The sequence below is a fragment of the Cyphomyrmex costatus genome, unplaced genomic scaffold, assembly GCF_001594065.2.
Source record: "Cyphomyrmex costatus isolate MS0001 unplaced genomic scaffold, Ccosl1.0 scaffold367, whole genome shotgun sequence".
In the NCBI taxonomy this organism is placed as follows: Eukaryota; Metazoa; Arthropoda; class Insecta; order Hymenoptera; family Formicidae; genus Cyphomyrmex; species Cyphomyrmex costatus.
The window spans coordinates 12,134-27,687 of NW_017277851.1; the positions used below are offsets into that span (position 1 = coordinate 12,134).

Here is a 15,554-nt window from a genome sequence, read left to right on the forward strand (position 1 = left end):
TATTAAAAATATTAATTGTTCTGTCTCAAAGAATTTAAATTTATTTAATAAATATAAATTAATTACATTGCATATGTTATATTTTTAAAATGTTAAAATTACGGCAGACATTATTGTGTGTTTATATTCTCCTTTTCTTATTGTCCTATATGTATATTATTCCCTTATGTATCTTTTCACTCACTTTGTTACGCGTGATTGAAGATATAAAAACAATATTGAGGTAATGTAAAATATGATACAGCGTTAAATTAAAGAATTCGATATACGTCCGCCTATATTTATTTAAGTTGAAATAGTGTTTCTGTTACGTCAACGACAACCAAGTAACGATTGTTAAAAGAATCGTCAATCCAACTGAACGATGCGTTGTCCCAAGATTATTACTTAAATTTTTAAATTTGTCGCCACTTTTGTATAGAATCCGCCACTCCACTCCTGAATACACAGGGCTATGTTTTTGAAAATACTGTTCTAATACCTGCTCCGTAGTAACACCTATTAAAATTGAGCAAACGATTATATTATAATGATAAAGTTATTCGATAAATATGATAGAAAATAAGAGCTTGAAGACATTGTGAAATAAAAGTTACAGTGTAAGCGTACCGAGGGAGGTTGTTTGAAGACCTTGTAGCATGTGGAAACCATCTCCGCCTTTTTCAAGGAAATTGTTTATGAAGACGTTGTAAGTGGTATTCTTTTGAAGCTCACTGTACGTTGGTATTCGGCAAGCTGCGCATTGAACATGGACCGAAACTACCCTTGAATTCCGTGGTTGACTCACATCGTAAACCACCTACAAATTACGCGAATTTATCTTTAACAAAACATGGAATAGAATAATGATTAAGTTTTGGTGTTTAAATAATCATCAAGCAGAAGTTATAAAAATTAACAATATTCAAACGATTGAATAATTCAAAAAAGAATTATTTAATTTGAATAATTTTTTTTTGAAAATAGATTTTAAGTCTTTAAAAAAATTAACTACCTGCAATCCCGAAAATTGCAGATAAGCACCGAATAAATTCCCAGTAGAAGTTATATTATCGATATTATGAACGCTCCACTCCAGCATTGAAAGAATCTGTTCTCCTGTCATGGAAGCTTTGATAATGACATTTCCGAAGGGCAAGACACTTATGATATCTCCTCGAGTGACCTGTAAGTAATTTTACAGTTTGTGAATTAACAAGAAAATTTTTTTCAAAATTCTTACACCAGAATGAAACACTTCGGGATTACTTTATCATGAATTACGAAATATTCTGAGAATTATATTTTTTATTTTATAATTTTTGAATAAATATTTTAAACTCTTTTGGATTTTATAATATATATGATTTTATGAGAAATTATACAATAAAAAATACAATATTTTAGAATTTATATGAAGAATTTTAGGAACAAATAGTAATAGACTTTCTTGGAATTTTTCAAAACTGTTTCGATTTGTATAAAAAAATCTGAGAAATTTTTTAAAAAGTTATAAAATTATTCAGAAATTAATTACATAAGAATTGTGAAAAATTATATGAAAAATTCTGAAAAAAATGTTTACGAAGAAATGTAAAGTGCATATTTATATATTAACCTGATCATTTCTATCTCTGGTGATGGATGATCTGATGCTGCCACTATTCTGCACCGCAATAGCGGTATCTGTCCATCCTTTTTTATCAACGTATTCTCTAGCGTACTACGAGCAAAAAAGCACATTAATCTTTCTGAAGGATATTTCGTAATATTGATAACTAGAAAGTGCAGTTCACTGTATATCAATTGGCGATCTTACGTAATCGATTATAGCGTCGCAAATCAAATTTCCCATATTGCATTCTTGCCGCCTACAATTCTTGCTGTCTCCATCCAGGAGTACTCGCGTACTTCCAATCACTTGCTGTTGTAACTTGTCGATGCGTCCTCTTTTCTCGTTTATCACTCTCAGTACATCTTCCGCCTGTAAGAAAACGATATAATAATTATCGTAAGGTTTTATTTTTTGGAGAATTCTTATATATACAATTATTATTTCACTACATTTAAAGTGTGTTTATTTATATTTAATATGTAACATATGAAATGTATAAAACATATCTCTATTCATTTTTTTTGTCTTTATCTTTTAAAATATTGATATATATATAATTAAAAAAATTATTTTGTATATATTATATATTTATATATTGTAATATATCGTAAAAATTATATGTTATATAAAATTTACATTATACATATACATTAATCATATTGAATATTCTCTTATAATCTATATAGGTAATATAAATTATATTTTTTATTATTTTTTTTAACAATTCTTTTGCATTTTTTTCAGAAATTAATTACCTGTTCCACATTAGCATCCACGAGAATCGGGTTTCCTTCTATATGTGTTACCTCTCCTTTAATATCGAAACTTACGGAGAAATTTCCTAAATATTTAGTATAAGCGTATGCCTGTACGACATAGACTTTTCTGCCGCTTTTCTGCACCACTTCTGTGGGATAAAAGCCTTCTGGTACCTCGACGTCTGGCGATTTCCCGCGATACAGAAAGGTATTCGTATGTCCTCCAATTACTAAATCAATATCCTCGACCTCCCGAGCAATCTTCTTGTCGGTTTCAAATCCCGAGTGACCTAGAGCGATGAGAATGTCGACACCTTGTTCCTTTAACTTCTTAACTTCTTCTCGAATACACTCCACTTCATCTTTGAAAATTACTTTTTCTGTACTTGACAAAATCTTCGTGTCGGGCGTTAGATAACCGATCACACCGATTTTTTTGCCGTTCACTAAGAGAATTGTGCTGTTTTTCAAATTTGTGGCGGCCAGGTCCGGTTGCTCGCTGAGGTCCAGATTTGTTGTCAAGATAGGATATGAGGCATTTTGTATAAAAGGTATTAAATTTATTACACCGTCATCGAACTCGTGGTTGCCCAAGCTCTGTCAGAGTTCATTGAATATAATGACGTGAATTTTATTATATTAGATAAAAATATCAAAATTCTTAGATATTTCAAAATCGTGTATTTACAAAAAAAATTAAGTGAATAAATTGCTAGCAAAAATCAAGAAAGTGTTGAAAAATAAATAAATTTCAGAATCCTATTTTGTATACAAGAAATATGATAAAAAGTTAAAAAATAAAAACGATCAGTAATGACTGTTTAGTTTCAATTAATTTACTTTTAATTAAAAACTTAACTATAATAATAAATAAATACAAACACATACTAAGCAATCTTTAGTTTTTAAGATATTTTTATAGTTTTGTAGTTTTTTTAAAATGATATTTACTATAGCATCTGGCTTCAAGAGATTCATGAACCAAGCAACCGCCTCCCACTTGTACACGTTGTACCATGCGGTTCCTTGATAAGTATCACCGGCATTCAGGAAGATCGTCGAAGGTGATTCCGATTTCGCTTGACGGACCAAAGTGGCGATTCTGGCGAAACCTCCGTAACATTTCCCAGCTTTGGAGTCTGCTGGTGTACACGCCGTCGACAATTGCGAGGTCTCTTCGAATCTAAAAATATTATGTGAGAAACTCTCAAGGCGATACTCCGGTTGATTTAATTACATAAATTTTGACGTCAGAAGAAACAAGGAAATTGTTTCGATAAATAACACCACGTGTGCAATGCCTCTAACTAACACATGGGTGTGGAAGATAATTAACTATCTTAACATTTGTGATTAGCTCGGTGGCGATAATTGTCGTTGGTGTGATAGAATTGGATTGTAACAACCACGTACGAAGAGAGCATACATAACTTAAATTTAATTACTTATTTAGAAAAAAACAATTTTATTTTTTTTAAACATTCAAACGAATTTGTACAATTATTATCTGTTTTGTAATGAGAAGCAGAAGTATATTAACATTTTTTTTGTTCTAGTAGTGAGAAATACCTCGCGTGCATGTCATTTGTGTGAACGATTCTAATGGTGAATTCTTCATCCTTCCGTAACATGGGATTTGCGAAGGCTTCATTTTTGATTATCAATAGCATGATAATGCAATAGTTTACGAACGAAATGATTGACATTTTCTATTGTTATTAGTTCCACGTTATGATTCTGTTGAGTTTTTTTAGTTGAATATTTCTTCTTTATTGCTATCTTGTTATTGTGTTTAATGTTGATAAGACACGGTTTCGTTTCACAGTGCCAATCACACTACATTGCCTCAGTTTTCCTCACTATCGTTGAATTATCACGTGGTATTTTTCAATCTAGAGAGACATAAAATATGTTTCAACGTTTATTCTCTGTACATTTTGTGATATATAATTCAATTAATTTTATAGGATAACTTATATTTTACAATTGGAATCTTCTATTTTTTTTATTTTAATGATTGCATTTGTGAATAAAAAGAAGTTACATTGTGAAAGTATATAAAAGTGAAAATATTTAAAAGTTTTTATATATTTATCACTTTTTGCATATTACATTTGTAAAATTACGAGAATCTAAATTTATTGGGTTTACGATCTTGCGAAACACATTAGAACTTGCCAAGAATTATAACAGCTCGTAAAGTTGTCGTAAAGTTTAAGATCGTTATAAGCCTCAGGCAATAATCAATTCGATTTAATACGTAGTTGGCGTCATGGCTAATTTATGGAAAAGGTAACGAAAATGAAATTTTTTCTTTGACTTTCACAATATATTTTCCTCTATTAAAACGCTTTAATCATCTAAGAAATTATTAACACAAAATTCATGCGGTTCTGTTTTTAGGAGGAAATGAATGAAAAGAGCATAATCTGGATTATATTATATACATGTAACGAGGTTATACTATAATTGTAAAATATTATATGATATAATGACAATTGTATTGTATATGACAATATTTTTTATCTATAAAATGCTTATAAAATAAGAAGCTGAAAAAAAAACGCATTTATTTATTATATACTAAGTAAAATTATCACATAACATATAAAATTGTTTTATCGAAAAAATGTTCAGATATATATACTCTCAAGCAATAAATATATTTATAATTCATTTAACGTTTAATTAGTTTTAATATTACATGTTGTTCTAATTTTAGAATAAAACGATGTTTCATATATGAGTGATAAAGTGATAAATAGAAATAGCAGAATAATCTCTATTTGATATCGATATATTCAGATAAAAAGTAAAAATTGTAAATAACTACAAGAAATTATTTCAAATATTTTTTTTTAAATGAAGTTATGAAAGATTTTGATTCGATAGTGAAGCGGACAAACATATGTTTGTATGATAGTTTTTGATGTATTATAGCATAATATAAAATACTTTTATACATTATGCACATATATAATGAAGAATAGCTACAGTAGTAGATAACGAATTTTGTATTATAACGATTTGTATTTTATTATTTGTAACATTGAGAATGACCTGATCGGTGTCAAAACGTCATTTTATATTATTGTTCGAATTAAAGTGGTTTTTACATTACTGGCTCTTTGCCCTTATTTTTTATATAAATTGTTTTATATTTACAGAGCCTTATTATTATATTAACTTTTATATATTATAAAATAATACATTTATACATTCCAAAACGTAGTCACTTATTTTAGAAATACCTTGTGCATCTTTAATACAATATAAATATTATAAACGATTAGGGACAAGTTGAATAAAACACCGTACATTGCCTTGAATGTGAATGTGGTATGTAACTCCGTGCGAATTACTGTGCGCTAAGTAATATTCTGTACACGTGTACACACACGTGTAATGTAGAGCAACTTTGGAGAAAGCAACGCAACAACGTAATATTGAGTTTCGCGAAACGAGTGTATCGGTATCATTCACGGAAATATTGATTAAATCTATCGCAAATTTTCTGGAATAACGCTTCCGTCATTTCCGCAACTGTATCCAAAAAAAAAAGGAAGAAGGAATGAGGTGATTGAATAACGTCCGGCTTCAACTATCACTTCAACTACGAATGGCGCAGTTAAATACTTGTATAATCGCAAAACCGAAAATGTACGCGTTTTAATCACTTTTTTTTTACATTATCGCAGCGTTTTGTGTGAGCGACGAGAAACACGAGCCGATTTTCTCGAGCGACTGGCGTCGACTGAATATCGACGTCGTCGTCGTCGAGGCCCCACCGAACTTCTTCCGATCTCTGCTGGAGTTCTTGTTTGAACCTTACAGCATCCATTATAGACTTATTTAGCTTCTTAAGCAAGTTTTTAGACTGAATATTGGATTGGAAGATATGTTTTTGTAGTTAAAAAAGCATTAGTTTCAAATTTTAATTTAATTTATTTTTATATACAATTATGTTTATATATATCTTTTATTATTATATTACATATATATTTATTATTTTTTTAATATTGCGTACAAAATGATTTGTATGTACAAATATAATAAAATTAGATTTTTAGAAAAAATATTTGAGTCAGAAGAAATTCTTATGATTAGAACATTGTTTTACTACGGTAATAAATGTTTTTATTATATTAAAAATGCATTAGTGATGTCACAAAGATTTAGTGATTTTTTATCACGCATTTTATTACGTGCAAAAGTAACGATTTTTCTACGTTTCGGCTTAAAACGTCTGTTAGTATAAGATTTCTAAAAAAAGTCAATTGCAAGAAAATAAATGAGTATATTCGATAAAAAGATCATATTTAAAAGATAATTTATTTTGGCTAATATTAATTTATTAAGTAGTATTTTTTTCGTAATTTGCTGTGTAAACATTGTATATCTTTAATATAAATAGCAACGAAATTTATATCAATGACCTCTAGTTACTTTGAAATTGAAATCTATAGAAATCGTGCTTATTATCAGTTGTTTTCGTGACAAAAATTTTGATATAAAAAGTCGACCTAACAATAAATCTATTTTATGTATAAAATATCTCTTCCATACCTCTTAAAAATTTTTTTTATATTATTAGCTCTTTATCAGAGTTTTATTAAATTTATAATAGAGTATTGATTAATTTCTGATTAACGTACGACAAGAAATTTAAAATTAATCTGATAAATAAATCTGAAATAAGTAGTGCTGTTTAATAGAATATTGTTAAGTTCACAAGTGGCTTTCATTTTTATTTGTGATTATTATCTGCTTCTTTAAGTACTTTAATTACAAATCTTCAAACAGATTATTTAATACAAATAAACAACAATTAATTTGATTCTAATGTATATATAGTATTAATTAATAGAATTTTAATTAATTTTTTCTAGATATATAAAATCTCAGATTTAAATTGCCGATTGTTTCATTACTAGAGTTGGAATTAATTAATATTACATTATATTGATACAATAAATATTTCTGAAGGAAACAAGCTATCCGCTTAAGCTTACAAGATTACTATTGTATCCTTGAGAATCTTAGCATGATAAAATCTTGATACGCCTTTTTGGATAGAATAATCAGTTCTAATTGTGTGCTACCCATTGACACCGCGCCGCCGCCGCGACCAAAGCGTATAAAACGTAATACTATCTTTCTGTCAACAAGCCAGAAGGTTGCCAAAGTTATTCAGCAATCTCCTTGGCATCATATGTCCTTTCTCTTAGATATGATTAGATATGCTCGCCATTCGTTCTCCCATTTGCCTATGTTACATGTACGTGTCCTGTTCGTCGCGAATAAATAATCGCGCGCATCATAAATTGACATGACACGAGGCAATTTATTTACTAGTGTAGACCTTAAACTGTTTTCGTCACGCATCATGATCACGTTTGCGTAATACGAGTGATTCTAATTTTGTTTAAGTCAGAATTGTATCACGTGAGAACGCCGAAAGATAAGCATGTATCTTCGACATGTAAGATATGCTGCAACATAATATTTCGTTATCAATATCGATACACACAGGAATAACACAATCGCGTATTGTTTAATTCGAGTCAATTAAACATTGTCTTTTTCCTTTCTCCCTTTTTTGTAAAAATAAAATTCAACCTAGCGGAAACTTTTGTCATTGATAGTGCATTTTTCAATTAAGCATGTATAGTTAATTAGAATAGTGGTAAGATGTATTGGTTTTTTTGTACTGATTTATCAGAAATTGTTACATATTATTTTTTTAATTATATGCAAAATGATGATAATGGAAATTTTTTAATATTTTTCTATATTTTGTATTCATGAATTCTGCTTATCTATTAAGAATTATAATCAGTGTTATATAAACTAGATCTCTTTTGCAAGAAATTAAATTATTTTGTATTAGAGAACCATATTAAAGAGACTTCAAGAAAGAGTTTTAGAGTTCGAATATTTCTAGATCATATACGTATGCCTATATTTAAATACTTGATTTACTTTTTCTACTTAATTTATATTTAACTTTTTTTTTACAAATAATTAAACATTATTTTCATTTGAAGTTGATGTTAAAATTACCGTTTGATTGTCATAATTGGAATCAATAACATATGGAATTACACGTACGGTGGCAATCATGACGTACGTGTTATCACAGATATATTGAATAAAGATATAGTACGTCTAAAAATAAATATGTATTTGAAAGAACTAAAGGAAATGATAAGTATTTTGTTCGTAAATAATATTTTACTTAAACCGTTAAAAAATGTTTAAAAAAGACAATATGTTTTCGCAATTGGAATGAAGAAAATAAACATAAAAGATTTATTTAAACAATGATATCAATGATATTAATCATAAAGATTAATTTATATATTTTCATAAAGATATTAATCATAAAGATTAATTTATATATTTTCATGGTAGTGCAAACTGTACAGCTTTATGTAAACGTAATAGATTTAAATTAAGAATAGATCGTACCTTATGGATTTATAATAAAAAATTCATTGAATATGTATTAATTTAAATATTGTATTTACATACACTCTCTCTACTTAGAATAAAATTAATATTACTTTAGCAAAATTAATTTAAATTAATTTTAAGATAAATATTTTTTGTAACCTTTATAATAATAATATTATTCCTTTATAATAATAATATTATTCCGTTATTCACAATTATATTCACGAAGGAAATCATTATCTTATTATCTTATTTAAATATATCAAGATTCAAAATATTTAAGATATAATACAAACTGCCGACGTTCAAAACTATTTTGTAATCACTCGTGAATTAGGGGATTCGGAATAACCAACATTATTTCACGAAAGAAATGAAGACATTCCGTTGAACACAAAAAGACAGTTTACTACGAATATTCAACACGTGAGTTACTAACTGAAGACAAAGGTGATTTATACTCATTATTAAACGAAGTTCATTATAATTTGGTCATCGTTATCTCTGTTTCATAACCTTCAGTCATTTGCTGTAGATAAATTGCACATTTATTTAACCTAAGGATAATTAACTAGCGTGCGAATAAATAATTGTTTAGTATAAGCGATTGCATACATCGCAATATGTTTACTGCGTCAAACCATTTGCGTTTTGTTAATTATAATGTTTCGTTCTCAATATTTGCATTAATCGACCTTGCATTTTTCACATAGCACAATTATTTTATCTTTGTCGACTTGCGAACTCGTAACACCTGTTTTATGTTTGCGTTATAATCACTAGTGAAAAAGCAAAATTGCATATTTTTATGTTATATTAATATAGTCGCATGAATGTACGATTAAATGACTTGAAAGTATTTTAGTACGATAATACTCGCTTCGCAAACTCCATTTTCTTAATCTTGCGAAGGTGAGCGATAAAACATTCTCGCATCTCTCTCTCTCTGTCTCTCTCTCTCTCTCTCTCTCTCTCTCTCTCTCTCTCAGAAAGATACTTACGTAAATTAAAATAGATAAGTATACCAAATAGAGAGTCAACTTCAATATATACACACGTGTAACAAAATTACATAACGAAATATAAATTCAAAAAATAAAAAGGTTAGTTATAGAAACACATTATTATGCAGAAATTTGTTGGAGACATAAATAAAAAAAATAATTTTAAAGCCATCGAGTATATATAAATATATTTCTTATTTACTAAATTATAAAACAAAAATTACACATTCAGAGATAAATATATTAAACAATATTTAAAAGTATTATTATCTGTTTTAAAAGCGTCACAATGTAACAATGTTCGTGACGGTCGCTTAAAATGCAAGGCTATTTTGTCTCCGACTTTTGCATGTTGCGTAATTTCCCGTATTATCTTTGCAATTATTTTTCAAGCAGCAAGACAATGCATTGTAAAAAAAAATTGTAATTATTTAATATCTGTATTGACAAAGAGTTAAAAATGCAGTTGTAACATATCACATGTAAGAAGAACATTCTAATAGTTATGGAATAGTTTTTTGTGTCTATTTCTTTTAAAAGTAACTTTCTTTGTATCTCTATCTTGCAATTTATCTACTGATTATCAGATAAAAAGATGGTTAAATATAAAAAGATATGAAATTTACGTATTTATTTAATTTATAGATATACATAGTTAACATATCACGATTACTTCGCGATATATTTGTTTGAATCTCATTGCGTAAAATTACACATTTGTAGAAAAAAACAAGCAATCATTTATTATAATTATTTAATGATATTTTTACCGACAGGTGTGACATGTACATACTATTGTTAGCCTTAGTGTCCTTTCAAGTTTGTTGGGGGTTTACCGGGCGCGGACTCTTTTATCCCGGTAGAGCAGACCTGTTCGAGTTATCGATAATTCATTTAAATGACTTTCACGCCAGGTGAGAAAATCTATTTAATTCTTATTTAACTCTTCGGAAGTAACGCAAAAATCTAGATAACACGACTAACGTTGCTAACTGATGCTAAGTCTGTAAGATTCATGAATTGAATTATGTTAATTAAAGATTTTATATACGTAACTCGTATAAAAAGGGATAACTATTAATTGTAAGTATATTTTAATAAAAATAATCTAAATTGCAATGTAAACTAAAGAAAATAATGCAAATTATAATAATATAATCGAAATAAGATAATTGTGATTTTATTTTATTTAAAAAAAGGAGTGTTTTATTTCAAAATATTATTTTATTGAAAAATATATTTTTTAATATACTTAGCAAAAATTTTTATTATATTTTCTGGCTTCTATAATGTTATCATAAAGATCCGTGATAAGTCAGGAGGATTAAACAAAAAATTAAACAAAGTCTTTTTATATAAATTTGCTGTCGATCATTTGTAAAAAAATTATTGATTGGCATTAAAAGAAACATTAATTCTTAACAATCGTTAAGAAATCTTGTCGTCATGTATGTAGTTAATGTCAAAATTGTAATTCTGGACTCGAAAAGAATTTATGAGGTCAAGGGAAATAAAGTTATTACAATAATTTCGATGATGTAGCCTTAGCCTACATTTTTACCCATCGTTCGACTTTTGTATACTTTTTTGTGATCGTATTGTTCGTCGAAGCGTCAAAGCGTGACCAAAGGACAGACATTATGTTGGAACAGATTCGAACAAACTAGCCCATATTCTGGAACCTGCCGAGAGGGTCAGGAAAAGAATTGCGTAGGAGGTATAGCTAGAGTCTACACGGCAGTTAATCAGCTTGTGAAAGAACGACCAAATGCAATTTTCCTGAATGCTGGCGATCATTTTCAAGGGACTCTTTGGTATAATATTCATCGTTGGAACGTCACTGCATTGTTTATGAATATGTTACCACACGATGCTATGGTAATTATAATTTTATATATATACACATATATATACATGTTTATTATACACACATATATATACATGTATATTATATACATATATATATTTCTTTAATTTATATGTCACATTTTAAAATAAAATAAATTTTTTTATTTAATTTAAAAAAATAATGTTTAAATCGAAGAAATTATATTCAAATCAATCAAAGAAATTCTTTCTTTAACCATATAGCAAAGAAACATTTCTTTGAAACGAAGAAACCTTTTTCTGGGTATAGTATATTGGGTTACGTGTATGTTCATATAAAGCAGGAGAGAAAGAAAGATATTTATATATACTGATATACATATAAAATAATTGAAGAAAATATAGAGTTGAAAATATCACGATGAAAGAGAGTATATATATTATATAAATTTAATATAAATATAACTTACTATTCTTTAAAAAATTTAAACTTTTACATTTATGAAGTAATAGTACTTTATGATATTTTCATAGACGATTGGTAATCATGAATTCGACAATAAAATCGAAGGTGTTGTTCCTTTTCTTAAAAATGTCAATGCGCCAGTTGTAGTAACAAATATCGATGACAGCGAGGAGCCAACTATACAGGTAATCTCTATTCATTAATTTATTTATAAGAGTATGAAGGTCTCTAATTTCCTTATATGATTGTTATATGATTCATTATATAATTATATACATATTTCAGGGTTTATATAAGAACAGCACAATTATTGAAAGAAACGGTACCAAGATCGGTGTTATTGGCGTCATTATATCGACTACAAATGTAAGAAATCAATTACATTCTTTTTCTAAACAATTAGAAGTTATTTAATTTTATTTAATAATATGTGATTTTTTAATTAAAATTTAATTCATATATTTAAAAAAATTTTTTTATTTTCTCTCTTATAAGATATTGTAATGAATTTATCGAAGATAAATTTGATTTTTCCAGTTACTCTCGAACACAGAAAAATTGAAGTTTTTGGATGAAGTAGAGACAGTCAACGACGAAGCTAAGCGACTGAAAGAAAAAGGAGTAAACATTATTATAGTTTTAAGTCACTGTGGATTGAATATAGACAGAATCATGGCTGCGAAATGTTCTTTGATTGATGTAATCGTCGGTGGTCATTCACACACGTTTCTTTATAGTGGTATGAAAGCAAAATTCTTTGTATTGATCAAATATAAGTTAAAATTACACATAGAATTTTATTTATCGTTCGTTTTTTAAATTATGTCGTTATAGCAAATGAGTGATATATGGCATTAAAAATAGCGTTGATTCTTTTATTACAGGACCTCCGCCTTTTATCGATACACCCGTCGATGAATATCCCGTAGTTGTAACGCAGAATGAAACAAATAGAACGGTCCTTATCGTTCAAGCAGCTGCTTATACAAAGTACGCTATTCAACTGGCATGAGGATATAGTAAGAGAATCGTTAAAGAAGGTCAATTGCTATCGTATATCACGAGGTCGGGTTTGATTAATTTGTTTTTATTGCAATAATTTGACGGATAAATTTATTTCAAATTCGTCGAAAGAATCATTTAAAATCCGTACATTACATCCACTATTAGCCATCAAAGGCGCAATAATTCCTTGAGTTAAAAGTAATATTCGGTTATTTTTAAACAACGCCTACATGTATCAATGTTATTTGCACGTAAATAATAAACAAAGTTTGTTGAATTTAATACATTTTCTTAAGCTATAAATGGTTTAACTTTATTATTTTAGTTAAATTAATGACTATTAATAAGTAGAAACAGTAACAACCAATAGAAATAATAAAAACTAACTCAAATTAAATAGAAATTGACGTTATTATAAATTTAGTCGTATATATATTGTATAATAAACATTTATGATTTTTTCGTTGTTTTGTTTTAAAAGATATTTAGGTAATCTGACAGTGTGGTTCGATGACCAAGGTGAGGTCGTTGATTGGGATGGAAATCCACTTCTTCTGGATCAATCCATCGAAGAAGTTAAGTCTTGACACTTTCAGAATTAAACTTGTATTACTATTTATAACAATAAGTACAATACAATACTTAAAATAGCTTAAATGTATTATAATACGATAAAACGACACGATACTTCAAACAATGCCTAATATATTTTATACAATAGATCCAGGAATCTTGGAAGCTTTGAAGCCTTGGAAGGAGGTAGTGGATGAAATAGCTTCAAAAAAGATCGGCATAACGAAAGTCCTACTTCAACATAATTGTCGTAATAGTGAATGCAACATGGGAAATCTTATAACCGACGCCATGGTGAATGCGGTGCGGAGAACACTCTTTGCAATATTCTATATCTATATCTTTAATCAAAACTAAAAAAGAATTAAGTTGAAAACTTAATTTTTTCAGTTTTATTGCCTTAATTTTAGGTTGTCGACGATGCAGAAAATAAGACTCATTGGACGTATGCAGCAGTGGCTTGCATGAATCCAGGAGGAATTCGTAGTTCCCTTGAGGAGTCTAATATTACCTACGGAGATCTGATAGTGGTTTTGCCTTTTGAAAACACTTGGGATACTATTGAACTGACTGGAGACTCTATTAGAAAAGTTAGTCATATTTCGTGTTATATTTCTTCAATATTCTATTTATATAAACAATAAAATAGAGATTTAGTTGAAATATAAATATGATTCTCTTTGTCTAAATTTACAATAAATTACTAAAATCGAGCACTATAAAATAGTTTCACATATAGGACGACACATGATCTGAAATATGCGGTAATAATTCCTCTGCAGAAATTGAATAATAAATTAAACAATAACATGAATTTTACTTTCCTATAGATTCTAGAAATGGAAAACACGCTGGTCTGGTCCGGACTAAAAATTACTTACAACAAAGTAAATGAAACGCGATCTCTGGTTGATGTTAAAATTAGGTATGTAAAATCTTTTTTATTGCCAAAATTTTCGCTGTAAAGTTAAAAGTATAAAATTGTTTTGTAATGTGTTTGTAATTTTGTTTTAATTCTATCAAAAATTAATGAAAATATTTCTTGACATATTGATAGATGCCAGGCTTGTGAATATCCGGTATTCGAAGACTTAGTGGACGATCAGTGGTACAGAATGGTGATACCAAATTTTTTGATGAATGGCGGAGACAATTTTAACATTTTTAAAAATAAAAGTCGTAATTACAAAGTCGGAACAGTCGATATAGATCACTTTATAAAATATGTAACGAAGATGAGTCCTATATTTATTGGAACTCAAAGACGAATTAACATTCTAGAGTAGAATTATAAATTTAGATAAAGAAAGAGAATAAAATTTCTTCATTTTTAATAATTAATTGTAAAAATATATAATTTTAATACAGATTTATTACACACATACACATATATGGTATATGTATAAAAGATAAAAACTCATTTGATAGGCAGAACATATCATACATGCAGATATCACAAATAACTCTGTGATTCAGAAGCATGATTCATGGTATAAGCAACGTTTTTAAGAAAAAAATTATTCCTCGCGTTATAAAATTACATATAAAATAAAAATATGAATTATATTGTATGTATTAGTTATATATAAAAAAAATTCTTAATTATTATCGACAAAAATGAAATAATTTATACATATATTTCCAAAATATAAAAATTTTGTTTTATGCTATCGTATTATTTTCCTGCACTTTTCCTCAATTTCCTTACAATCATTAAAAGGTTCAGTGAATCGAAATTGAGATGGATTTATACTTAAAATAAGATTTGTGAAGATCTCTCTCGCGTGACAACAGTAAGAAAGCAGGAAACGCCGGTCGCTTATCTTGCGGTATCTCGAGATCGAGGCAGATGAAGCATTTAAATAATGTAT

General features: G+C 28.2%; 2 protein-coding genes across 4 annotated transcripts; one reads left to right on the forward strand and one right to left on the reverse strand.

The window, feature by feature from the left end:
• Window positions 1–44: 44 nt before the first annotated feature.
• Window positions 45–6,087, reverse strand: LOC108776638 (protein 5NUC). 3 transcript variants are annotated; one of them, XM_018543315.1, is made up of 10 exons: window positions 6,041–6,057; window positions 5,671–5,895; window positions 3,922–4,244; window positions 3,304–3,535; window positions 2,350–2,949; window positions 1,799–1,963; window positions 1,598–1,702; window positions 995–1,165; window positions 610–799; window positions 45–498 (listed from the first exon to the last, which is right to left on the reverse strand). In XM_018543315.1, exons 3-10 carry the CDS (start codon window positions 4,056–4,058, stop codon window positions 308–310), a joined length of 1,791 nt encoding a protein of 596 aa, XP_018398817.1. In that variant the 5' UTR covers window positions 4,059–4,244; window positions 5,671–5,895; window positions 6,041–6,057; the 3' UTR covers window positions 45–307. The 3 variants fall into 3 exon arrangements, with proteins under 3 accessions (XP_018398817.1, XP_018398815.1, XP_018398818.1); XM_018543313.1 differs by having other exon boundaries at window positions 5,671–6,087; XM_018543316.1 differs by lacking the exon at window positions 5,671–5,895 and having other exon boundaries at window positions 6,041–6,072.
• Window positions 6,088–10,595: 4,508 nt separating this feature from the next.
• On the forward strand, window positions 10,596–14,969 carry LOC108776640 (apyrase). Its single transcript, XM_018543319.1, has 11 exons — window positions 10,596–10,726; window positions 11,465–11,690; window positions 12,174–12,290; window positions 12,391–12,471; window positions 12,643–12,844; window positions 12,990–13,095; window positions 13,592–13,684; window positions 13,830–13,986; window positions 14,094–14,273; window positions 14,514–14,608; window positions 14,741–14,969. Exons 1-11 carry the CDS (start codon window positions 10,596–10,598, stop codon window positions 14,967–14,969), a joined length of 1,617 nt encoding a protein of 538 aa, XP_018398821.1.
• Window positions 14,970–15,554: the final 585 nt, after the last annotated feature.